This window comes from Fusarium pseudograminearum, chromosome 1 (assembly GCF_000303195.2).
Source record: "Fusarium pseudograminearum CS3096 chromosome 1, whole genome shotgun sequence".
Lineage (NCBI taxonomy): Eukaryota > Fungi > Ascomycota > Sordariomycetes > Hypocreales > Nectriaceae > Fusarium > Fusarium pseudograminearum.
This window is the reverse complement of record NC_031951.1, coordinates 3,310,163-3,334,929: the sequence shown is the minus strand read 5'-3', so window position 1 is coordinate 3,334,929 and position 24,767 is coordinate 3,310,163. Positions and strand designations below refer to the sequence as shown.

The 24,767-nt window shown below is 49.6% G+C and overlaps 4 protein-coding genes across 4 annotated transcripts, besides 2 other annotated features; 1 reads left to right on the top strand and 3 right to left on the bottom strand.

Moving 5' to 3' along the window:
- Positions 1-1,502, bottom strand: FPSE_10710 (uncharacterized protein; the record flags this gene model as incomplete). Its single annotated transcript, XM_009263827.1, has 5 exons — positions 1-322; positions 373-435; positions 489-912; positions 968-1,032; positions 1,087-1,502. The coding sequence occupies 5 exons, from the start codon at positions 1,500-1,502 to the stop codon at positions 1-3; spliced, it is 1,290 nt and encodes a 429-aa protein (XP_009262102.1).
- A 2,497-nt stretch (positions 1,503-3,999) lies between these two features.
- Positions 4,000-4,023: a microsatellite.
- A 29-nt stretch (positions 4,024-4,052) lies between these two features.
- Positions 4,053-4,138: a microsatellite.
- A 6,498-nt stretch (positions 4,139-10,636) lies between these two features.
- FPSE_10709 (uncharacterized protein) lies at positions 10,637-11,140 on the top strand (the record flags this gene model as incomplete). Its single annotated transcript, XM_009263826.1, has 1 exon — positions 10,637-11,140. One exon carries the CDS (start codon positions 10,637-10,639, stop codon positions 11,138-11,140), a length of 504 nt encoding a protein of 167 aa, XP_009262101.1.
- A 398-nt stretch (positions 11,141-11,538) lies between these two features.
- Positions 11,539-13,981, bottom strand: FPSE_10708 (uncharacterized protein; the record flags this gene model as incomplete). The annotated part of the gene is made up of 6 exons (XM_009263825.1): positions 11,539-11,986; positions 12,038-12,722; positions 12,779-12,850; positions 12,901-13,212; positions 13,268-13,293; positions 13,365-13,981. 6 exons carry the CDS (start codon positions 13,979-13,981, stop codon positions 11,539-11,541), a joined length of 2,160 nt encoding a protein of 719 aa, XP_009262100.1.
- Positions 13,982-15,142: 1,161 nt separating this feature from the next.
- Positions 15,143-21,291, bottom strand: FPSE_10707 (uncharacterized protein; the record flags this gene model as incomplete). The annotated part of the gene is made up of 3 exons (XM_009263824.1): positions 15,143-15,259; positions 15,318-16,421; positions 16,474-21,291. The coding sequence occupies 3 exons, from the start codon at positions 21,289-21,291 to the stop codon at positions 15,143-15,145; spliced, it is 6,039 nt and encodes a 2,012-aa protein (XP_009262099.1).
- Positions 21,292-24,767: the final 3,476 nt, after the last annotated feature.

Here is a 24,767-nt window from a genome sequence, read left to right as displayed (position 1 = left end):
TCACGAGTTTCGTCGACCTTTGCACTTGTCATGGAGGAGATGTCCGTTTCGTGCAGTGGTTCTCGTAAACTCGGCTCCGCAATTAGGGCATGATGCTTTGGCGGCCTGTCCTGATTTCTCTCGTTGGTGGCGTAATAAGTTGCTAAAGGTTGAGAATTGTCGCCCATTACACCCATGTTCCCAGCATCGTGGCTTCGGTCGGCTTTGCACCACTCTCACATGTCCCGCATCTTGCGAGTTTGCGCTTCCGGGACCCATAACGGCTGGCAGCTGGTACATAAAACCGACGTCCTGACCAACAGGTAGTGGCGGTGATCGAGCACTTTCTTGGGTTAGATATAATGATTGGGCATGAGAAGATCAATTGCATACCTATATTGATTTGATCCAGCATAAACAGATGCATAATCCACGGGCATATTGTAGTTGGGTTGTCTATCGCAGATTAGCATGGTCCGGGCGCCGCCCTATATATGCAGGGGTCTTACAAGCTTTGTGGGTAAGCAGAAGGGTATACTGATGCTGAAGGAGGTTGCTGGTCTTCGAGGGTTGGGCTGTAAGACTGTAGGTATGTTGAACTGCTCATTGAAGTCGGGGTGTCGCTCATAAGAGTCACGGGTGCAGGAGCAGTGGTATAAGTTGGGATGCTCATGGCACCCGTCGTACTGGGGAGCCCCATTGTTGACGATGACGAGTCGACATAGGAGTTGCTGTTGGCACGGCGCATTCTGCTTACAATCCTCGAGTCTCGGCGTGCCCGGTCTGATTGTCGTTTGACTTCTCGCTGGTCCGTCGAAAGAGTGAATCGAGGGGGGCTCGATGTAACTGATCTTGACTGTGGGGAAACATGTCCCATTGAAGACAGCCCAGGACTCAGTAAGCTACTTCCAGAGGCACCTGATTCGATAGGACCTGAGAAGCTGTCAGTCAGTGTTGTGTGGGTGAGATAAAGATGAGTGTTGCAAACCTGGCCATGTGAAAGCTGATCTTGGTCCCATGGTAAAAGCAGGGTCGAACTGAATAGCAACAGTACTTAAGAGACAATGTTAGTGCCTGTCTTAGTGTTAGGGTATATAATGATAGTACCTCATACTGGCTGATCTTCCTGACGGGCGGCAATTTGATGTTAAATGGTGTTGGTTCTGGTGTGAATGGGGAAGAGATGGCCTGGACCCCTCCTGCAGTTGGTCTGAATGGTTCCACGTTGAGTCAACGCCGGTTGAAGCCAACGTAGGAAACTGAGAATATGATTGAGAGGCAGGTGTGGGTAGATAAGAAGACTCGGCGCTTGACGTGTTGAGGTAGGGGGTGGGTGATGAGTAATGGTTTGGCGAGGAAGCCGAAGGTTGGTGGGATAGCCCAAGTGTGTGAGTCTGTGGCGAGGTACTGATATTCGAGCCGAGTATAAACTCTCCGCTAACAGAGACCTGACTACTGACAATAGATCTGACGGGCGGTGAGCTCATGTTGTCACGGTTTCCTTCTGTTGAGGTCGAGTCCATCTTGACTGAGGATGGAGGGGACGGGGGAAGGTAAAGAAACTCGGATTGAGACATACGGAAAAGCGAGAAGCTATGAAGCTGATGATAAAAGATTGGGTGTTGTTGATGTGAGGTGCCGATGCGATTAATAAGTGAGCTGGGCAAGGGATCTGGGATTATAAGAATGCCTTGTGTAGTTGTTTAGGATGAAGAAAGTATCGAAGCTTGGTTTAAAACGTTGATCTATCTATGGAGCTCTGAGCCCCAAACACGACCAGGGACAGGATGCCGACTTATATGAAGAGGGCAGTACACTATCCTTCCGTTGAACGTGCATGACGAAGTGAAGGAACTGACAGTGAACCCTCCTTGAAGACTGGAGTGGCATGGAGCCATGGGTGCAGGGCAGTACATGACCAGGGTCTGAATTGCAGTGCTATGGAGCGTGGAGCGTACGCTGAGCAATAAGGAAACATGCTGTTGGCAAGGATAACAAATGATTGCGGGAGTGGCACCATGGGAAGAAGAGTGATGGGGGAAAGAGCAAAGCTTGGAGTATGAAGGACTGGGGGGGCGTGTTGGAAATGAGAGATCCGTTAACTTAGTAGCTAAGTGAGCCATCGTCTAAGGGACCTGTGGTGGTCACGGCGTTGGTATGGGGCGTAGCGGGGAAAGAAAAAAGAAGCACCAATTGATAGGCTCTTTTGGAGTTGACCAGCAGTGTGTTTAGAACCCATGTCGATTGCCCTACCAGGCCATCGAGGTACCCATACGACGGCTAGCTGACATGGGGGCATGAGTGGGAGAGCGCGCGCACCTAACCCACCTTGAAGGCTCCATCCAAGTGGGTGGACTCTGTCTTCCACCTCCAAGTCGAGCGGGCCTATGGATCAATCACTCCCTACTTGTAACCCAAGTGAAGAGAGGACCGCCGGCATTATGAGACTACAGCCGACAAGTTTTGAGATTGGGCTAGGGCAGGAGCCGCACCTGGCGGGTATTTTGGAATAATACCTGACCAGACCAGTTTTGTCGAGCGATGAAAGGGTAGAGAGGCGCGACGCGGTCCAAAGTACGTCAGAATCGTCAGTGACTTGTTCTGCTTGCTTCGGGTTGTTTTTGAGGGAGGGTTGTTTGTTTCGCCTGGTATCTGACTGCGTATCAACCTAACAATCGCCTATATTCGCGTATGCGTCTCGTGGTCCCAAGGCCGACATTGTCGCTGTTCTTTTATCCTAAGTATCGTGTACGTTATGTCATGCCAGCCTGTATATCGTGTCTATTTGGACATTGGGTTTGGCACGCTGTGAAAAGCAAAGACACGCAAGCCATGCGTACTATGCTTTGCAGACGGCAGTTGACTGACGTCTACGGGTTAACGGTTGTCGAACGTTTCCTTGGAAGCAGAGATGCATGTATGTACAGAGAGGCGGCAGGACAGAGGCGGGAAGAATCCTGAGAAATCCGTAGGATTCGGATCCTTGCGCTTCGCTTCTCTGTTCATGTTCGACAAGTGAACAGCCATCACAGGCGAGAAGGAGCCGCCTCCTTGGCTGTGCGGAAAACGCATCTTGTTATCCGCTCCCTTCTGAGGCCCAATCCAATGATATAGACAGTCCCGACCCAATAGACTGAGCAGGAAAAGAGCGGGATACAATATTGCTCCCGCTTCGCCAAGCAAGACTACCCAGGTACACTGTAGGGGCCACGCAGTCTCACCAACTCTGAATCTCAACCTGCATCATCAATTTCAAGTTAGACTAGCAATGGAAATAACGCGGCCATGCTAAGTCCCGAGAGAGTTTGACTGGCCTGTCTACTGCCAAGGATGGTTCGTTGTGTAAGTTCTGGGTGTCTCGGCAGGCCATTCAAAAATTAAGCGATAAGATAGGCCGACGGTCCTGTGAACACAGAAAATGGCGGGTCGATAGCGAATCCAGGGCCAAGGTCGCGGGCTCACGATGGAAAAGAGCGGTCCACGAGCGATTCAAGGATCAGGAAGAACGGCAAGACAATGGGTAGATGGTAGGTAGTAGGTAGTATAGAGGGGAAAGGGGAGGGTGGTCGGAAGTACCCTCATCCGATGTGACCGTATAGATATGGCAGAGTAGCAGTAACAGTGCTGTAAGTTATAGCGCAGATATGAAGGTAGTGCCCTGGTGTACCCATCGACCGGGGGTTCGTTCAAAGACGCGCCCACTAAGTAGGCATGCCGTTGAATCGAATGCCGTGTTGTGTGATGAAGTTTGTCGGGATGACTCGCGGAATCCAGTGCCGTGGACATGTTGGTTGCAAAGCAGCCATTTCGAGTCTCTGATCTAGAAGCGGGTGCATGCCAAATCGTAGACGCCTTCCGCTTTTGGCGCCTGGGATGGGTTTGTCTGCACAAGCGATGCGGGAGGAGCACCCTAAGTCGGGTAGGGGTACTCTGTAAGGTGCTGTCGACTTTCTGTAGGGCAGGTGCAATTGACGGATATCCATTCCATGTTTACGGATAGACGCCATTGACAGGCAGGCACAACCCAACCCAAACCAACCCAACTAACTGATGCTGCGCTAGAAGGATGAACGATCCATGCCTCCATGCCTCCATGCCTCCATGCCTCCATGCCTCCATGCCTCCATGCCTCCATGCCTCCATGCCTCCATGCCTCCATGTCGCCTGTTCCCTTATTCCCTAATTCCCCGCTGCCGCGCAATTGAATGGCGACAGGATCTGGGCCTTCCCTTCTCTTCTGGTCCCTGCCAGTGGGCGGCCGACTCTTGGCTTCTAACGTTAATCCAATATCAGCCGGGATGGGTTACAGCCTTAACCCGGCAGTTTTCCCACCTGCTTACTGTATTACGGTTACGGTTCAGGGCTTGCTTGACTCTCTGACTCTGTCCGTGTTTATCATCGTCGCTTTCGTTCCACTGGGTCCCCCGCTCCCAAAGATACCTTGAGAATGTAACACAACAGCCTAGGATCGTCAACGCGGATGGATATCATTATCACGCACAGCATAGCCCCATGATCGCTTCGACTTCCTCATCCTTTCCTGAGAGGGGTCCCCTGGCTTGCTTACTATACACGTTTGACCCCATTGGCACCTTGCTGTCCAATTATCTGCTCTTAACACACTGTACACACATATCGTGACAGTACGTACATACCTACAGCGCAGTACACGCAGGCCGCAGGTGACAGAAATAGGCTCATGCAAGCAACCACAGGGCTGCCATATGCTGTAATAAGCGCGAAAGTCTATATTAAATCAGACTTCCGAATCGGGTAATCACCGGGAATCTGTATACCCTCCATCTCTTTATCGCTCTCACTCGTCGGCAGGTCGCTTTGGCGCAGCGATAACATTCGCCTCGTCACGATTCTCTCTCCAGTCCTCTCTCGTCGTTGATATACAGCATCAATGGGACCCTGATTAGGGCTCTCGGCCGATTCTGATTTGCAGATCAACGACTATTGAGAGCTTAATATGGTCTTGGACCAGAATGACAGATCCAGAATGGCGGACTCGAGCATGCATCGGACCGATGCACCATGACAGCCCTGGGCGGGTGCAACGCTGAACTGGTAGCTCCACCTGTATCCCGACAACAGATGGTGGCTTGGGCTCTTCAAGCTTGGCACACAGCTGCTCGTACAGACCCTTTTCTGATTGGTCACAGCGCTGGAAGCGTCTAATCAACCCAATCGCCGATGTTACATCGATGACAGGCGCGCAAAAAATTGCCAACGGGAGGCGGAGCGGGGATCGTCCTGGCCCCAAGGGCGCAGTGGGACAAAAGGACATTGACGTGGATCAACAGCCTTAGCGTTTGGCCCCCGACTGTTTGGACCCAATCGGAAGAATTCACTTGAACCACAGCTTTACCCAAAGAAACACTAGGTGTGACTGTCTTCTAGGCCTATGCTGGCAGACAAACTTCATCACGTTGCTCGTGGCTTACAAGTTTTTGCTCACATTTAGCCCCCAAGCGATGATATGGCTCAAGCATCATCGAATCGAACTTGGCACAGCTCGAGCAGTTGGGCAATCGCACAGATCCATCCCAGAATGAATAACCACGGTTGGTTCATCAGTGATGCTGTTCATCTTCGCTTGAAACATTACACAGCCTCTTACGATTATACTCGCTTGCTTTGAGACGTCGCAAAAATAGCTATAGAACGGGATCCCTGCATGGCAGCTCACTCACTCGTGTCAAATCTTACATGCGCATATACTTGCTCACCGTCACTATTACCGAGAATGACACGCTCGAGAAATTGACGTGCGGGTCTCTGTTGATATCGCGATTCAGAATGCAAGTTCGGACAGTGACCAAAGCGGGATGAGCCAGCAAACGTTGCAATTTTCCCCCCTCACCGAGAAAGATCATGTATGTCAATTTGAGCCAGTTTGCTAGTTACGGTGCAAATTCTTTCTTGGATCATCAAACACAACTGTTTATCTCGCCTCCGTGACGGCTGTCTTTTCAAGCATCCAGTCGGTGGAGACACATTACGTCCAAGATATCATCAGTTGGCACGGGATGTTAGCTTGACCCATGGATTTGCGCTTCTTTTCCTGTTACTAACATTACAAGTTATACATAACTAGATCACAGACATACATACGTACACACAAACACTCATGAGTTGTTGCTCCATGCCAAGCTCCAACCAAATTAGGGGTAACGCTAACCGTCTGGAGACAACTCAGCCCGTTTTGTATGCAAGAGCGTGGCACAATTAGAGAATCTATCAACCGGCCCAGAATTTATTCTTGCAATGAGCCTAATAACCTGCAAGAAACGTAGTCAAACGATGCCAACAAGAACTAGTCTCAGAGAGCTCTTGCGTCTAGTCTGAAGCTTGGTAGTGTCTGGTACTGTTCACTGAACTAACAACTTACGCGCGCGGCATCCCCACCCTACCATTTGTTTTGACACAAGTCTAAAAGCTAAGACATCGACTCAAAGAGCCGTCAAACCAAAAGCACGCACGCACAATTTGAGGACGCCACGCATGTTTCAGACAGGCCACGGTTCCGTGACTCTATAGAAACTCCCCGGAAACAGCCCTAGGGAAAAGGATCAACGAAACGGCTGCGATCCCTCACAGTACTACATAGTAGATCACACCGCGATATCCTCCGGTCGAAACATGCTGTTGTCTTCATCTTCAAGTTGGGCTGGGCGTTGACGTGGACCAGACTGGGTATTCAGTTGACGCGGAGCTACTACTGCAGCTCGTTGAATCGGCGTAGATTGATTTATGTCGCTGCCTGGAGAGACGATCGATGCCCTTTCGGTATCAAAGGGCTTGTGCATGATGTCCGAGTCCGAGGGTGGGTGTAGGGACCATCATCACGGCAAGGCAGACTTGGACTTGGATCTCGAAAACTATGATGCCCATTGCAAATGCCTGGGGAGATCATGACTTCTCCATAACGCCGTGATTATCCCGATTCGCTGATCAGTTGCAATTGGAGTACTGTCTTCAGTGGTGCAAGTTTCATCGGCCAATCCTCCAATACCAAGCAATGATGAAATGAAGCTAAAGGGCACCTTTCATCTGGCCTGACTCGGCGAGTTCCATCTAACAAACATCATGACAGGATGTCCATGTCATCATATTAGTTAAAGTACCTGGTCTCGGCAGTAAAGGCTCGAGACGCATGCTGGCCGTATGTTGAAGATCAACTAGTTCCCATTAGCAGTTGACGTTCACCTCCACTGTCAAAACAAGACCACAACCCCCCTCCCAAGCATTTCGAGAACAAGGGTCCTGGCCTGGTTTCACGACCACTATGTCCATCTATTCAACGCTACCATGTACCTCGAGATATCTACAAGCGTAGCTCTAACGGCTACTCCGGCGCCGGGGAAACCTTAGCACGCACTAGAGAATATTCGCGGAATTTGGAATTGGTAATAAACTCATATTTAACATTGAATATGTGTTCCTGAGTCGTCGTGGTGTAAGTGCTGGGATGTTGGTCTCTGTGAGTCGTACATGTACAATGGCAACCCAACAGTACGGGTATTCATGTTGCTGATCACTCAGCATCCTGGTCATAACCGACTTTCTCGGTCCCGAGCTGTCTGCGAAGTGCTTAATCCCTGAGCTTAATAACATGCATGGTTCCAACCCCGAAACTGCAATACAACTCAAAAATATGATGATGTTGTTGTTTCCTTGCATCGTATGAGTTGCGAGGCAGTGTTGATTAGTGAAACACTCGATGTGAGAATTTCTTTTCACACTCTGAGAGAAGAAAAGAAGAAAAGGGTACGTATTACGAACAGCTGCTGTCAAGAGCATTGACACCAATTCGTTTTCGTGCATGTAAGCGAAATGTCGAGCTCTTAGCCTGTCCAGGACTTTGGTAGAACGTCGTTCTTGTCCACACCCTACGGACAGAGTACGTACAGCACATTTTTATTGTTGTCAAGTCCGTGTGCCTGGAACAAATGCCGAGTCTCCGCAGCATGGCCTTGAGGCTAGGTAGATTCTGAATTGCTGGTCCGGTCTACAAAGTCTGGTTGCACGTGCGTTCTCAACATTGACCCGAGGAACACTTGAAGAACGCTCAAACGGTCAGTGTGCAAAACCGAAATGTCCCTGCTCATCGACACTGCCACTCGCAGCACTAGCTAGTGTCAATCTAATGCCAGGGCAACTTCTTCACAGAACCATGATCCGGCTCCTCTAGGATCGAATCCATGCGTCGAAGCAATCTTGGGAGATCTTGGCGGATATTTCCGGCAGTCGTTTTGTTGTCATGATGACCATAGCGCTATTCCTGTCGATCTAGACTTGAGCTTTTGAAACTGATGATGGGACGAGGAGAGTAAAGCCATGCATGCTCAAGGAGACAAGCCAGAGCTTTGGGCTAGTGACTCATCAAATTTGATGTATAGTACGTACATGAACGTCGCTGAGCTTGTGTCTCAAACTCCAGATGACAAGTCTATTGTACTAACAGTTTCTCTTAGAAAATTATGATCTATCAACATCAGAGTTCATGCTCTCCCACTCTGTTAGATCTTCGCTTTGTCACTAACTTCAACAAGATGGTGCGCATACAAGACCGCTGAGAGCTATCTGATGCCATTGTGGCAAGCCGCTAGCTCATCGACGACGGGAAAGGAGTCTCGGTATTCATTCCGGACCTGCCTGTCTCTACTCTAGTGTTCCTTTGCCGCCTCAAGCCCCTATCGCTGTCCTTATTCCTGTTTCTTTGCCCATACCAGCGGTAGGGTGCAGTGCCAATAGTGAGGGGTGGGTGGAGGAGAAGCACCAACACGAATCCTTCGTGCCCTTCTCGCTTCTAGCGGCCGCAGCTTTCTTTTTTCCACGTGCGCTATATCAAGCAAGGCTCAACTCTCAACGGGTGCCTTGTTTGAGGAGACAACGTGGGCAAATCCTGACCCCCAAGACCATGTAGTATCCCAGTGACGCGGATGCAGACTCAAGGGGAGAAGGAGGGGGGGCCAAGAGTTGAAGCCTTTAACCTATGTGCTGTCGGCAATCCTTTCACACATTCATGTGGCCCCTCGGCGGTTAACTCATCGAACCAGAGTTGGTTCTTCTAAGCAGGGGCAGAGCTGTTTATTACGGGGGTGGCTGTGAATCAACTCCTCTCATAAGACGATGGGGTGGTGCCTTCTGGGGTCTATGCCTCTTGGAGGCTGTGTACGGTATTAGGATCATTGCGAAGGATCAGGACCTGACGGATTATTCCGCTGCCAATCACGTCAAGTAAGCGGAGATTTTAGTACTTGTGTTGTTTCTACTTGACACGCCTAAGATGGTCAAATATCGGCGAGTTTTGGATGGTAAGGCTGTATTATGCTCAATCCTTAACGGTATACTCACGTGTATGACAGCAACCGAAGTTCAGATGAGGTTGAAACGGTTTCTTCAGCTGATCTTAGCTGTACACTTGCCTCTTTTGTTTCGTGGGATTCCTGAGGCTACAGTCCATTTCTTTGGCTTGTATTGAAGTTGCGGTGATATCTACGGTGCTTCATCTCGATTCATGAAACGGGCAGTCAAGTCACACACAAATAACACTGATAACGTGGTAAAATAATAGAAGCAGTGTATTTTCTTTCATTAAGTATGTCTAGACTCTTTGGAAGAATCTAGCAGGGCGGACTTGACGAAAGTTCTGATGATAGTAATCAAAATCGCATGGTGTTGTGACGAGTACAGGGTAGTCTGCTTTCAATAGGTGGGTAGAGTTATTATCGGCAATTAAACATACATGCTTGTTTTTCTTTTAATATGTCATGGAATGTTTTATTTCTAATTTATTGCGTTTATGCTTCTAGCAATGAATTCATCTGTGATGTAGCCTTTAGATGGTGGTTCCCTTGAATGACTCCGTCTTGGGGCAATGCTTTGTCTGCATTATACACATGACGAGAATTAGACATCCACCTTACAGAATGAACACTCACCGACACAAAAACATAAACAGCACAAGCACAAACTCGTGATCATAAGCAATAAACCCAACTACGTTCTTCTGGTAATACAAATAATTTGCATCGTCATTCCCAGTCACGAGGTTCATCATATTGAACACTAGATCACCAAAGTAATGACCCATTATGTAATCCAATAAGAGCCCGGCACGCGGTCTGGGTCATTCGTGGCCCAAGAACCAACCACTTGTCGTCATTGCATTCACCTACGATACAACATAAGCCCAGTTAATCAATAACCCCCCCCTTCCGACGCGTGAAAAAAGAAGAAGAGGAGGGACAGCAACTCATTCACACAAAAGCAGAAATACAAAAACTGTCCTCTATTCTTTACCTTACGGAGAACACGGTTTCTTCACCCCATCACAGCAGAACGAACACTCGGACGAAGCTGGTTGGGCTATTTGCGACTTTAAATCTGTACAGTGGTCGCCAGGCAGCGACCGCTTCTGTCCTTACTTAAATAAGAAGAAGCGAGAATACCACGTCGAACCGAAGGGGGAGAAGACAAAAAAACTTGGTTCATCTCGTTACATACCAGACAAAAAATCTCACTATTCATTTGCGACAAAGCATACCTACAGTACTAGGTATTCTTACTCATACCTACCGCCGCGCAAAAATCCCATCAACCTACCCCCCCTTGTCAATAACGACCCCGCGATACATCATCAACCATGTCAGCCTTCGTCGTCAAGCTCTGGGAAGACATCTTCACCCCGGGCCCGACGCCCACCATCCTCAAGGCCGCCAACGCCTCCTTCGCCGCCCTACAGACCGTCCTCTTCTGCCTCTTGCTGGCTACATATAACATCCACTGCGTCATCCTCTCCGTCCTATGTGGCGGTCTGTGGTGGAGCGTGAATTGGTTCGCTGCCGAGCTGGCCATCGCCCAGCGCGAGCAACGCGAAAAGGAGGAGAGGGAGAAGCAGGAGCAGCTGGCAAAGGAAGCATTGGGAAATGAAGATAATGACGACACTGAAACAGAAGTCGAGAAGCCAATCCCGAATAAGGCGCCCCCTGTGGTTTCCGACGTCGCTGCCGCTGGACTCGAGACCATCGAGTCCAAGGGTGTGGTGAAGCAGCGTGGTGGCACGACAGGGACACAATCTAGTGTTAGCACCGAGGATGAGTGGGAGAAGGTCTCCGAGGCCGAGAACGAGAAGGACAAGGACAAATAGAAGAGAGTGCACGCACTTGTTGAAGTACATGGTGATATTTATTCACGACTCTATTCTTGCGATAGTATCGAGGTTTTAGCGGCAGAGGAGTAGGAGGCAGCATTGGAGTTATTGAGGATACCCCCTGCGAAATCTTTTCTTCGTGACTTATATATGAGCATCATCGTCGCAATCCCAACATGTGAAACCCAACCAGAAAGCGATTCAAGCTAACATTACATGACATTTATATAGTCATTTCTAGATATTCTAGAATCAAGCGCCCAATGCTGTACATGACTTCATGTAATCCAAAATCTACATTCGCCCTGACCTGCGCTGACACCATTGCCATATCCGAACCGGCATATAAACAGACAAGATTGATGATAATACAAGACAACTCCTTACTCTAAAACTTACATAACCTTCAGCTTTCGGGTTACGTATGCCGCAACTACACTGCTCATGGCTCCAATGAACAAGCAAACCGCAATCGCGTTTGGACCATCTGGATCAGGCTGCTTCTTAGCATCGTCTGCTAACTCGGGACTCTTACCAGGTTCGAGAATGGCGAAAACAATGGTCGAGATGAAAGTGCCTACAAACTGCGGCAGGGTGGTATAGATGTTGAGAATGCCGAAGTAGATGCCCGACAGCTCGCCTGTGGAGGCTGTAGAAGGTAGGTCGACCTCTGAACCATGGTCCAAATGCTGAGGTGCATCGTTGTGGCTGACCTCGGAAAGCTCGATATCAGGTTCGTCCGAGATACGGCGGTAGGTACCGTCTGCCCCCGTCTCCCCGCTCATCTTGTTGACCTCAACGCCGAGGAAGGCACTTGGAGCCCACATGGCCAATGTCCACGGTCTGAACACTTGTCAATAACACGCACAGGTTGTGGAGATAGGTCAAACTTACATGCCACAGAGACACACCAAAACCGTTGCGAACCGGAAGCTAGTTGCGAAAGGCGCCAAGGCCATCGATGCGGCAAACATCAAGTGCCCAAAAACCCATGCTGTCAAGAGATCAGGTTTCAACTTGTTGAAGCGTGTCAAGAGGCCTGCAATGGCTTGAGGAGGTCGATGGGTAAATGCATTGTCCTCTGGCGATTGAACCAACATAGGCAAAACCCATGCACCCGCAAATGTGATCACCGAGTACATGACCAGCGCAGTACTTCCTATACGGCCAATTGCACCCAGGGTATCCTCGGATTTCCTGGCATCGGCAGGCACATCGTAGCGAAAGTATGTCTCGCCCACCCATGTGGTGCTGTAGAAAAGAAATGGAAACCATCCGATCCAAGCCCAGAACTGTGCCCAGCAGATAGCCTGTATGCGAGGGGGTAGGTTGAGCAGTGTCGACCAGATCTGGCGAAAGACCTTGAAGCGGCCTTCATGTTTGGCGGGTTTCGAAGTTAACAGCACACGTTCTGTAACGGCCCAACACGTGAGAGCCGTTGAGCCCAGAAGAGCAACCGTTGAGATGACGGTAAGCTGCTTGAATTGTGTATCGCCCAGTGTTTTCCCAAAAATGCTTATAAGATCTACCGCCCCAGCCCCATACGCAATCATATGGCCAATGGAGGACATGCGGCTTGCTGTGGAAGCACATGTTAACTTTACACACAATTCAAACAAAGGTACTTTGACTCACACCAAGCCGCTCCCGATTGTTGTTTCTCAATCGGCAGAGTATCCACGATGAGACTCTTCGAACATGACATTACTGGAGTTGTGTTAGTTTTGAACAGCCAGTCTTACAGAACCGAATCATACCAGCATTGATGGCGAAATCGACGACATAGATGGCTAACACAGCCAGTACTATCGTGGGTCGCTTCGCAGCCTCCTCATCGGTTATGAAGTAACCGATAATCTCACGTGTAAAACCTAAAATCAAGAGGCTGATAGCAACGATAATGGAGCCAACAACCATCAACGGCCTTCGACGTCCCCATTTGGACTTGCTTTCGTCTGCAATGACGCCTACGACAGGCTGAACTACAAGACCCGACAAAGGACCAGCAATCCATACCAGCGAAGTATTACTTTTGGTCAGACCAAGGTTGAGAAGATATGGCGTGCAATCTGATGAACTCTTAGCAACACTCATCATGATATCATGCTGTAATTGAACACGTACAAGTCATTTCGATACCCCATGTGAAACTAGTTATGCGGTGTTAGAGAATAGCTCGTTGATCGTACTAATGTAAAGTCGACTCGCAGGGTTAACGTACGTTATGCCAATAGTGACAAAACACAATAGAATCATGCGCACTGCTTCAGAGTTGCCCCTGATAGCAGGCTGTCCTGACCAGGTGGCCATATTGGACGAATTGCGCTCTCGACGTAGATAACTGTAGCTGTCTGCGCTACCTCGTTCAGAGCTGTTATGTTCGGAGGAGTCTCGTTGAGGATGGCTGCCGTGAGCCTCAGCACTCGTCGAAGAGGGAGTCTGAATGGGCGATGAAGGACCTCGAGAGGAGTATGGTGCGTCAATGGATACGGCAGAAGCGGAAGGAGATATCGAAGGTGTCGGCAAAGGCGAAACGGACGATGCGGGTGAAGTGGAGCGGACACCGGACACGGATGGGACCACGAGTCGGCTATTAGACTGAGTATGAGAAAGCGATGAATTCTGAGGACGATGATGCTGCTGTGAATATGATAGTGAACCTGTATCCTTCTGGTTGTCAAGTTGAGATTGAGGCACAGCCTCGCTACGATTGGGGTCGCGGAAATTAAATTGCCGCGGTTCTGGTTCAAGTTCCTGATGACGACGATGATGCTGTCGTTGCTGCTGCGGGTACTCGCGATCGATTGCCTGCTCTTCTAGCGAGCTTGTCGCGGGCATGGCGTGTAATGTGGGTCATGGAACGCAGGGAATGACACCCTAATGCGAAGCTTTCTGTTCTGCCAGGGGTAGAAGTCAAGCGAGAGACTTGGCAGTATTTGTGAATGGCATTAGGAACATGCCCGGGTTAAACGCAGACAGAGGATGAAAAAGGAGGAGAAGTCAGTCTTGGGGTTCACAGTTGATCCGCGCTAAGGGAGGTAGTAAGCAGTCACAATAAAGTAGGAAGTACGATCCAGGAAGGAGAGCATGCCCTTCTTTCTGTTCTAGGTCAACTGCCTACTGCAAGGGCGGGGGATCGCTGAAAGCTTGGATGGGGCAGTGGGTTAAAGAGGGGACCTTCCCTAGCTTCACCTGGAGCTTAGTGTAAAGTCACATGCTAACGTTCGATATTGATCTACTGGAAATATATACTCTTATGGCTGAGTACTTATTGTTTTGTCTGATTTTTTAACATGCTTTGAAAGACGCTCACAAACCGTTTAACTCAACCGAGATCGACCATCGATCATCGTATCGTTTACTGTCTACTTTAAATGAGGCCTGATAACGTTTAGTTTAGTCATGTATTCCTGGTATTTCATTCGATAATCAACGAATCTTTCCCAAGTCTCCTCTACTAACACAAGCAGCAAACCACCGCAGTGCGAGCCCTGCCCGCATAGCTTCCCCTTTATTCCTGCATCCTCCGAAATCTTACATACGCTGTTGGTATTTTGTTCTTAACGCCGGGCTCCCTCCCTTGAATTTAAAATAACCGTCCTCGAGCCGTTCCTCTCTTTCCATCCCCATGGCTCCAACCCTTTCCCCCGAGGACAATGAGAAAAGCTGATACAAAATTACAAGCCCAAACAAATGAAAACTGAATCGATTAACACATGGCCAAATGTAAAGTTCCAGAATAAACGGAAGCCAACATTGAAGGAAAGGCAAGAAAGGCAAAGGCTGAAGATGCAGGTGAACAGGGACAACTTTGATAACCGAATTGTCCTCTTTTTTTTTGTTGCAGGTCCGAATTGCGTACCAGTGAAATAAACGCCCAAGCTCCGATCTTCAATCCTGGTATGGGTTTAATGCGTTACGTAGTTCAATCGTCGAAGTCAAATGGCGGAGGGATCAGCGTTCCGTGCTGAGGCTTGAGTCGCCTGAATGCTACTGTATCTATGAATCAGCGAGCCTGGCAAAATGCTTGGACCAGATCCATCCAACTCGGTCGTCTGGATCATCTTGGTTTTTCGCCAACCAGAGCTCTCCTTTCTCGCCAAGTACATCGAAAATCTAGACAAGGAATCAGCCTCTGAGCGTTGAGCTCCGTATGTTAAGCGGTTTTACTTACCTCGCCAGCTTGATATATCAAATACGGGTAGCCAGCTTCATGCTTTGTCGTAGCGATATTGAATTCAAAGAGCGATGCAGCCAGCCAGAGTACATTATACCCATCATCTACCAGCCCACGCTCCCTAGAGGAGGCTCGAGATGATCGAGCACTATCCTCCGGTCCATCAGCTGGCGGCAATGCTGAGTGGAAAAGCCCAGAGAATCGTCGGCTCTCCTGAGATTGAGACTGGTTATGAGAGCTATATGTGGTTTGCGAGTCTCGAAGTTGCTGTGTAGATGATTCTGAGCTCTGTCGTGGGACTCCGCCAGAATCGAAGCTTCGTCCTGTGCTTGGCCTCGTGGAGGCAGCGAAAGACCGTGAACTGCCCGCGAGTTCTGGGGATATAGGAGATGCCGTGCCTTGCTGGTGGTTGCTGATACCCGCATAGTGGTCGCGGTAGTAATAATGGTGTGGACTAGGAATGTTTCCAGCCGTAATCACAGTCGGCGACGCCGAATAAGAGCCGCTGTGACGTTTTGTAAAGTCTGTAGCTGGGAGACCTGGCACCTTCTCGCTGCTCACTGAGAGGCCTCGACCTCGTGAACCACTCTCAGATGGACGTGATCGCATCATAAGAGATGACGACTCATCGGTACTCCGTGTAGTCGACTGGGAAACCCGGCCTCGGTACATAGGATTGAGGATACCGATATTGGATAGCTGTTCTTGAGCGTAAGGAAACTCCCGGTTGAAGGTCGCCACGATTTCCTTCAGATCTGGCATGTCGGGGCAGTCGCCCAAAACCACTTTCATCTTGTCTTTCCAGATGCCATACCAAGCCGTTTGAATGTTCACGAAGTTGCCTAGACAAATATGGCCCACCTTTTCAGTCAAAGAAGATAATTTCGGAAGCTCTTTCTTAAGGGTGTCATTCAAAGCCTCGTACTGCTCGACCTGTTCATTGAGTTTCGCATCGATACTCTTGCCTGCGCGCTTTAATTGCTCATACCGCTCAAAGTCGACACGGCGTTTCTGGCGCTTCTTCATTGCCAGTGATGGGTTGCCGTAAGCCTTGATGACATGCTCAAAGGGCTCAATGACACTTTTCCTAACTTGAGCCAACTATAACACGTGAGTAAGGGTGCAGCAATATATTCTCAAGGGATTTACTTACATGATCCTCAAGTGCAACCTTTTCGAGATCTCGTATAGAGATATTGAACTGAACCCACTTGCTTTCGAGCTCAGGATAGTTTCCCGGCTGAAGCCGCATGACCAACTCGATGGAGGAGAGGTATTGCAAGAATTCATGCACATACTCCGACACTTGCCTGGTATAGAACTCGACATCCCTAAGAACAACCTGTAGGCGTAGGTAATCATCACTGAACCGCTCGTTAAGCTTTTGATACTCAGTATCATCAGTCGGACGAGCACCTGACGCTTGAAGTTTATCGACTCTTTTACCAAAGGCTCGTGCGAAACCTGCTTTGACATCGGATTCTTTTCGTTTCCTACCTACGATCTGACCCACGAGTTCAAAATTCTTTTTCGTCTTGTTGATTTCGATAATGGCTTCCTCGATAAGGTTTTTAGCCTCAACAAGATATGGATGATCGGGATGGTCCGGAGGGGTGTGATGCAACAGTGATCCGATGAGGTTAGGATATTTAGTAATCCGCTGCATCGGCTTGATCAGGAGAGAGTCTAGATCCCAGGCAGCTGTCAAGTCCTTTGCAACTTCATTGCATTCGTTGAGCCACACCTTGACTGTGGGATCCATTTGTATGTCGATGAGTCGCTTTGCTGCTCCATCACTGTTCCTCAAGAACCCTTCATGTGCCAGTTTCATACTCTCCATGTTTACTTTAAAAACAGGACCAATTAGGACAGAGCGATCCTTGGAATCATCGACCTCAGCAGGATTGAACTGCGAAGGCTCTGTCATCACGGAGCCTTCCCTGGCAAGCGCTGATCGCCGACCCTGCATGGTATACACTGCAAGTACTGCCTCCTTGATCTGAGCAAAGAAGGCCGTGTGGAACGCGATGATCTCATCCGTATTTCGGAAGATAAGCTTCACAGTGTTGCCATCGAGTTTGGGGCAAGCTTCTGCCGTTCCTTTGTAGATCTCTTCTACAATGTTCATATCACGTACGAAAACTGCCTCTGTGTCGACAAGCTCTTTCAAAATGTTGCGACGCTGTGTAAGCCGTTGCTTCTCTTGATCTGTCAGGCCCTGTTTGTCATACGTCTCCGAGGCTGCATCCCCATTCAAAGTGGCTGCGTCGGCAAAATACTGGTTGCTTGCTGACAAGGAGGTGTTGTCCATCGACTGAGGCGTTGTCATCATAGGAATGTAATCCTCTGATCCTCGTTCTGAGCTGACAAATGTGCTTCCACTTTGCGACTGTTCGTAATAGACACCAGATGCCCGTTGTGAGTTACATGTAGAGCCAGCTGTTGAAGCTGGGATGGGAGGAGGCTCGTGATTGGGTGATGGGAAATACGAGAAACTCTTGCTGGCTCTGTTGGAGAGATACGGAATTGAAAATCCGTCTCCGGTGTCTATTTCAGGGAGCTGATGACTCGGGTACGGCGACCGACTCGAATCAACAGAAGCGCGGGGTTCTGGCTGACTGCTGCGAACCTCAACAGGTCGATTGATAGGACGGCTGTTTCTGTGAATGGATGTCGTTTCGAAAATCGTGACATGACCGTGATCCCCAGAGTCGTTTTCGTCATCGATGTCGGTAAATACTGATGAGCGCACCACAGGCGACACATCTCCACTGTTGACAGAAAAATCTGTCCATGTCGACTGCTGGCTGGTTCGATTCGGCGCAGATAAAGTCGGTACCATGAGATTCGTCGTCGAGTCGGGGCGCTGGTGCTCATCAAAATTGTATTGACGTTCATTGTTAGTGTCGATGGATTCGCAGGTAGAGGCCCGGTGTGAAGACACTCGATCGTCAGATGGCGCCTCTGACCTACATTCCTTTCTGCTCTCGTCATCCATATCTTCGGTGCAACAGTCAGTGACAGCATCATCATCACGAGATTGGCGGTATCGTCGCTGGAGTTCTCCATATTCTGATTCTGACTGGCAGTCTGATTCACAATCAGGCTCGATTCTTGGAAAAGGAATCGTCTGCTGGGGCTCGTCAACTGGCTGTGGATCATCACTGGGCGGCAGAACAGTAATTGTGGTTTCGCATGGAGATTCAGTATTTTGACGGTTATCATCTTCGTCAAGGATGGTGCCGAATGAACCAGGAATCGCAAAGTTGTCAGCAATATGGTGCTTAGATGAGGAATCCTCATTTGCGTGAAGCGTCACCGATGTGGATTTTGGCCGAATCGGTGAATCAGGGTCATCCTCGAACGGGTAGTGGTACTCTACCCGTGGAGGAGACGCAGGCCTCTGAGTCTGTGGACTAGGTGGCTTTACAATTGTGATAGGAACCTCAAGTGGCGTTTGCGTAGACCTTGGAGGAGTCGTCTGAGGCTCATTATCGAACTCCGTTGTCTCTGATGTTGCAGATACTGCGCTCATAGGCCGCTCTGATACATCGTCAACAGGGGGGCTGAGCGCAGGAAAGCTGCCGGGAACACCTAGGGTGGGGGAATCAAAGGCTTTGAGTATTGGCTCAACAAGAGGAGTTGCCTGAGAGCTGGTAGATAGCATCAGCGAAGCAGGGGGAAGCGACATTGCGATGTCCACAGGACTCATCGTTGGATCATCAATAAACGGCGTAGGCAGTCGGAGCGGATCTACAGGAGTCTGGCCGTAAGATGCATCATATCCATCTGAGAAAACTGGACCATCCTGGTGGTCAATCGCATCCAACGCATTTTGAACTTGCATAGCATGAGAAATCTCGGGACCGAAATTTGGTTCTCGAACAATTGTTGATCCTGGCACTGGCAGGCGGCTCTCTGGAAGGGGTGGGACTGGAGGAATATCAGAGGTGTCTTGCAAGTCTGCACCGCCTGATTCTGAAGTCATGGATGGCGAATGCGCGAGAGAAGAAGTAGCGGCGCCGGCGTTAGCGGCCTTTGCCTCGGCGGCAGCTTCCATTTCCCTCCGCTTTCGATCTGCGGCCTTTTGCCTCGCTTCGAGCACCTGACTCTCGCGTATCGACTTGGTATATGCCAGTCGGATATGCTCTCGTCGTTGTTCGAAGTCGATTGGCCCTATGGCTATCTTTCCACGTCGTGATGATGGCTCGGCAATTCTAGATGGTGGATTAGAGCCTGGATTTGGTGACCTGGCCCTTTCTATTGCCCTCATTCGAGAGCTTGCTGTCGTGGCCACAGAGACAGGTTGACGGGGCCGAGAACTCCTAAGCGGAGGGGAGAGCTTTGGAGGAGGCGCGATGATATTCGCTTGAAGACGGTTATTGTTTGTTGGTGTGACGAGGTTTCGAGGTGCGGCTTTTCGAGTGGCACCGCTCTGGGTGGGTGTCTTAGCTCTCGTTGGAGTTTTCGCCCTTGATGTAGTCGGAGTCTTCGCCCTTGTCGTAGGGGTCTCTGCCCTCGATGTACGGCCGTTAACCTGTGGCCTTTTTAGATTAGGAGAATTTGAACGGGTCGACGGTGCCGAATCGCTTGAATTATTCAGCTTCTTGACAGAACGTGGAAGCTTTGAAGAAGATCCAGCTCCAGCCCCGGCTGTATTATTGGAGGTTGGCTTTCGAGATGGCGTTTTGCGGGAAGTTGGAGGCATCGAAGGCGACTTGGGTATGTCGCTTTGTGACCGCGCGTGGCCTTTTTGGCGTTGAGGTTGAGCTTGAGCCGGCTCACCGTTGCTGTCATCGCCGTTGAGGCTGCGGTACCAGATATCCGGAGACACAAGGTCGGCGCCATCTGGTGGGTCAGATAAGCTTCTTTGATGGCTGAACGGATTGTACAAGCTCGATTCAGACGTCCTCCTAGGGCGGACGCCCTCAATGCCATAACCAAGGGCTGAAATGCTGTGCTGCTCAGGAAGAATCTCGCCGAATAATAGGCCTTGCGAACGCAAAGGTGTAGGAGCGTTGGAAGACGAAGTCGGTTGTTGTGGTGGAGACTCGGGTGCCAAGTTAGAAGAAGACTTGGAGGCATTTGAGTTCCCGCTAACCGCATTGCGCGGTTTCCCTATACGACTTGCGAAAGATTGAGAATTACTTGACACCTGGTCCTCGGCAACATATCTTGATCTCTGAGAACGGGCTGAAGAGGACGTCGTCTGCTTGCTGAAATTGCTGCTGCCATCACGTAACGCGGAGTAGCCCGATCCACCATTTCGTGGTTGTAGACTGGCACCACCGTCATGCCTAGTCTTAGCTGTAGCTCCCATATGCGCTGGAGCACGGGGGATCGAGGATGGTGTAGTACCGTTTTGGTCGAATCGCTTCTTCAAATCTCTCACGCTGGGGTGAGTTGCTGTAGGTTTATACCCCGGGAGGGCAGGTCTGTTGTCGACAGGATTTGACGCCGAACGCATGTTTTCATGTGTTTTAGAAATGACAGGGTGTTTTGGCGTAGAGCCATTACCGTTGGAGCGCAACGACGGACGCGGGGCCGTAGCATCCACGGAAGTGGACTCTGTATTGTTTTGATCCGTTTCCCGATAGCTTTTGTAGAAATCGTCGGGATTTACGGGGTCGAAAGCATGATGGGCACCCGCGGGAAGGGAGTTGTGATCGTCGGCGTGAGGCACAGGAGCGTGAGAGTAGATACTGTTGTGGTCGAGATTGGAAGCAGCGGCAGCACCAGCGGAATGAGAAGAGCCTTGGAGGTGATGACGGTGGCTGTTCGGCACCTGATCGTAAAGGTAGGCTTGGGGTATAGAATCGGTATCGCGGTCGATGCGGCGGTCGTAGTCGTGATCGTGAGAATGTTGGTGCCTGTGGTGAGGCTCGAGATTGGGGGTTCGAAAGTTGGAGTCTACGTCCTGTATGTCGGCTTGGAGGCCGGCGTGAAGGGCCATATCCATGTCGTGGTCCATGGTGGCCTGAGCATCGGTCAGGCTCGTCGAGCGGAGCGACTGGTCGAGGGACTATAGACCCATGCAGCGAGCATCGATGCGTTGGCGTTTAGAGGGTGCGGGCGTTGGCGAGAGGCACACTCGATAGGTGTGGAAAGCGTGCTGCGCTGCGTTTTGAGGTGCGGTGCAGTGCTATACTGTAGTCTAGATGGAGGATGTAGAGACTAACCACCAAATCACCAGGGGTGGAAGAATGTCAATGGCTCTCACAGGTTCAGGACTGCGGGAGCCATCCGTGGACGAGTGAGCTTTGAGCTTTGGGGGACGAGATGGGGCACCCGGTCCCTGGTCTGGATGTTAGGTTAGGGGACGGGAGAGAGTGGGCACTCTCTGGTGGAATCAACCGTTCCGAGTCGTTGCAGCTGCGTAGGTACGGACTTTTTGAGGATGGATGCAACGGTGACGGAGGTGCTTGAGAGATAGTGAGCTGCAATGCAGGCTTACAGGGAAATGAGGAGCGGACGAAGCTGCATGTATATGCGTTCAGATGAGAGGATAATTATTTGACAGCTGGAGCCTCCACTGAAGATTCGATGGACCAGACAGCAAATAGAACAGATTAGATAGAGCACAGAGCTCAGGGCACAACAGCCAGCACAGAGCGAGCGGGTCGTATTGAGGCTCGAGTGTGGATGATCCCTGGACAGGGAGAAATAGGGGTCTAATAGATGGAATTGCTTCACAAGAGGAAGTTCGGCAATAATCAATCACGCGAGAAGGGGGACGAAAAGGTAGAACGACGATATTGCTAAAGACAGCAAGAACGAAGTTGGAAACAAAAACCAATGAATTTCGGTGCAGGGATCGGATGAAGAAAAACTGGGGATATCTCGAGCGGTACAAAACAGCTGGCGGCGGTCGAGAGCAGCTACAACACCTGCTAAAACTCTAGCGTTGCGGCGCAGGCCTCGAGAGTATGGGGCGGCAACCTTCTCGGTGGACCTTGGCCTGGAGCACGCAGCGGATCTTTGATTACTAGACTAGAGCGTAGACTATGTACTCTGCAGATCCAGACATATCAATTAAGAGGATACATGTGTGCATACGGTAATTACTGTGATTGCTCTGCATAGCATGAGTGAGTGATTCTGCATGTTGCAGTTCGTGTGCAGAATCTCGTCGGTTAAGAGGGAACAAGACGGACGGTTCAACAAACCCAAGTGGCCAGCCCTGCGAGTCTAAAGAAGCCTTCTAAAACTATATTTGCGCTGACAGCCCAACGACGGATACAGTTCCAAGATTCTGCAGGTGTGTGTGCTTTTTCTTTTTTCCCTATGCTTGCTTCTTCTTGTATGACTTTTGTACCAGGACAATTGACGGGAGCAACTTTGGATTATTTGGCGAGTCGGAACATTGAGTGTTTCTCCTCTGCGCCAATTCCCGAGTCGTCCTGATCCTGATCCTGGTCCTAGGCATCTGGTATCCATACCTCTCACTTCTTTGTACGAGAAGAGATCTACCCATGTTACCATGACCCTTGTCCATGTTCCAAGCTTCGAGACCATTCGTTTCTTATTAGCGGATGAGCCTGCGACATTGGACTTAGAACACGGCAGTCCACCATCCAGCCATAATAATAGTAAACAAAAACATGGCCTGTTTTCTCATGTTGAAACTAGAATAAACCAAACCAAGGAAAAGAAAGAAGAGACCCAAGAATTGGGTTTATCCTACTGCGTCCCCCCCCTTGAAGCCTCAGGGGTTCGTCGCGATCTAACCAATGTACATATGTGTTTCGTTGTGGCTGCATAGTACTAACCTTGCAATCCATGGATCGTTTCGTGTGGGAGGCGATTCAGTAGCCTCAATTCCATCCGCTCTGGCAATTTGGTTCGTATTGATATTCACTGTAATTGCGATAAACGCCAGACGGTTCACCGTTTCCCAGAGATCTTGAGACTCTTGACCCCTTGAGCTAGTCAGGTAAACACAATTTTTAACTTTCCTAGGCCGCCAGCCTGTTTATTTGTTTGGCCTGCTGGGCGGTTGTTTCGCCAATCTTTCACACCCAGGCAGATATCATCTATTAATATTTGGCAAGGGGATCCCCGCCCAGGATCATGTTACAACCCAAAGCGCAGTGACTTCCTCCTAACAGTTTGAGTACATGCACCAAGGGGAAACAAATGATTGATTGCTAGATTGCCTGGGGGCTAGCATCCACTCGACGTTACTCAATTCGTTTACCAGTCTTTCATTCCTGATGCTGTGCATCTTCATTCTCGCCTCTTTCTCATTCTCATTTCCTTTTGAATCTTGGTCACACCTTGAGCAGATGATACTTGTAACAGATAGAACCACGTTGGTTATGATGGAGGAAAACGAACAACAAGATAAAGCACAGTCCATCGTTGGACTGTGGACCTCATTGCCTTGTTTTTTGATGATCGCCAGCCATGCTTCAAAACATGTTGCAACAACTTGGCTGTAAGCTGGATCCTGTGGGTTCTTTCTCCGAAGGCTGAGAGCTGAGAGGAAGGAAATGCTCTACTGATGACACTTGATTTCCTAAACGAGGTCCGAAGAAAGAAATATCTGCATCTACATCTGATCTTTTCGTTGCTTTTGCTGCATTTCTGGATCCTGGACAATCGTTGTAGATCTGGGGTCCCTTGCCAATATTGTCAACCATATTGGCCGATCACACCATCGAGGTACTAGGTATGTAACCATACAGACAGTAGCTTGTCTGTTTGTCTCGCATGTCACTTCACTTCACTCGAGGAAGATTGCACATGTTTTCTCCGTAATTCCCGTTCCTGCACTGTAGTACCATGTGTTCAATGCTGTCCTTTGACAAGCACGCACAGAGGGAGGTACATTCTCCCGTCTGCAGGAACAGGCGTTGTCCCAATCCACATGAGATCATACACCTAATCATCCCGAGTCACCTTTCCCACCTATTGTGTCAGGTGCATGTCCATCAGATTTCTGTGCTTCCCTTCCCTTGCCTTGTACCTGCGCAAGCGGGTAAATGTAATCCACTTTCTGTGTCAGGGGTCCACGGTGGAAAAGGTGACGGATATTACCAAGACGACCTGAGGGTTTACTCAGTAACCGAAAGGACAGATAGAGCTTTATACGTGCCTCGAATATACGAGTTCTGACAAACTCGAGATTGCAAAAAGCAAGCCGCTTACAGAATGGCATCAGCAACTGGGCTCGGCTGCATGAAGAAACCTTCGTTTATCGTCGAATAGGATGGGATGCCATTTCATTTTGTGGTGTCCTTTAGTTTGATGGATAGAACGCTTGGACACCAACTATTTTCCATCCCCTGGAATCGGCCGCACGCTACTGCCACACTATATCTTTCTGGGTTAGACGTGGCACCGCCACAGCAGATCATCAGCCGCATCTTGAATTGTACATACATCTTCAACCGTTCTTCTTCAACATACAAGACGCGATGAGTAGCTCATCATTGTTTCGAAATA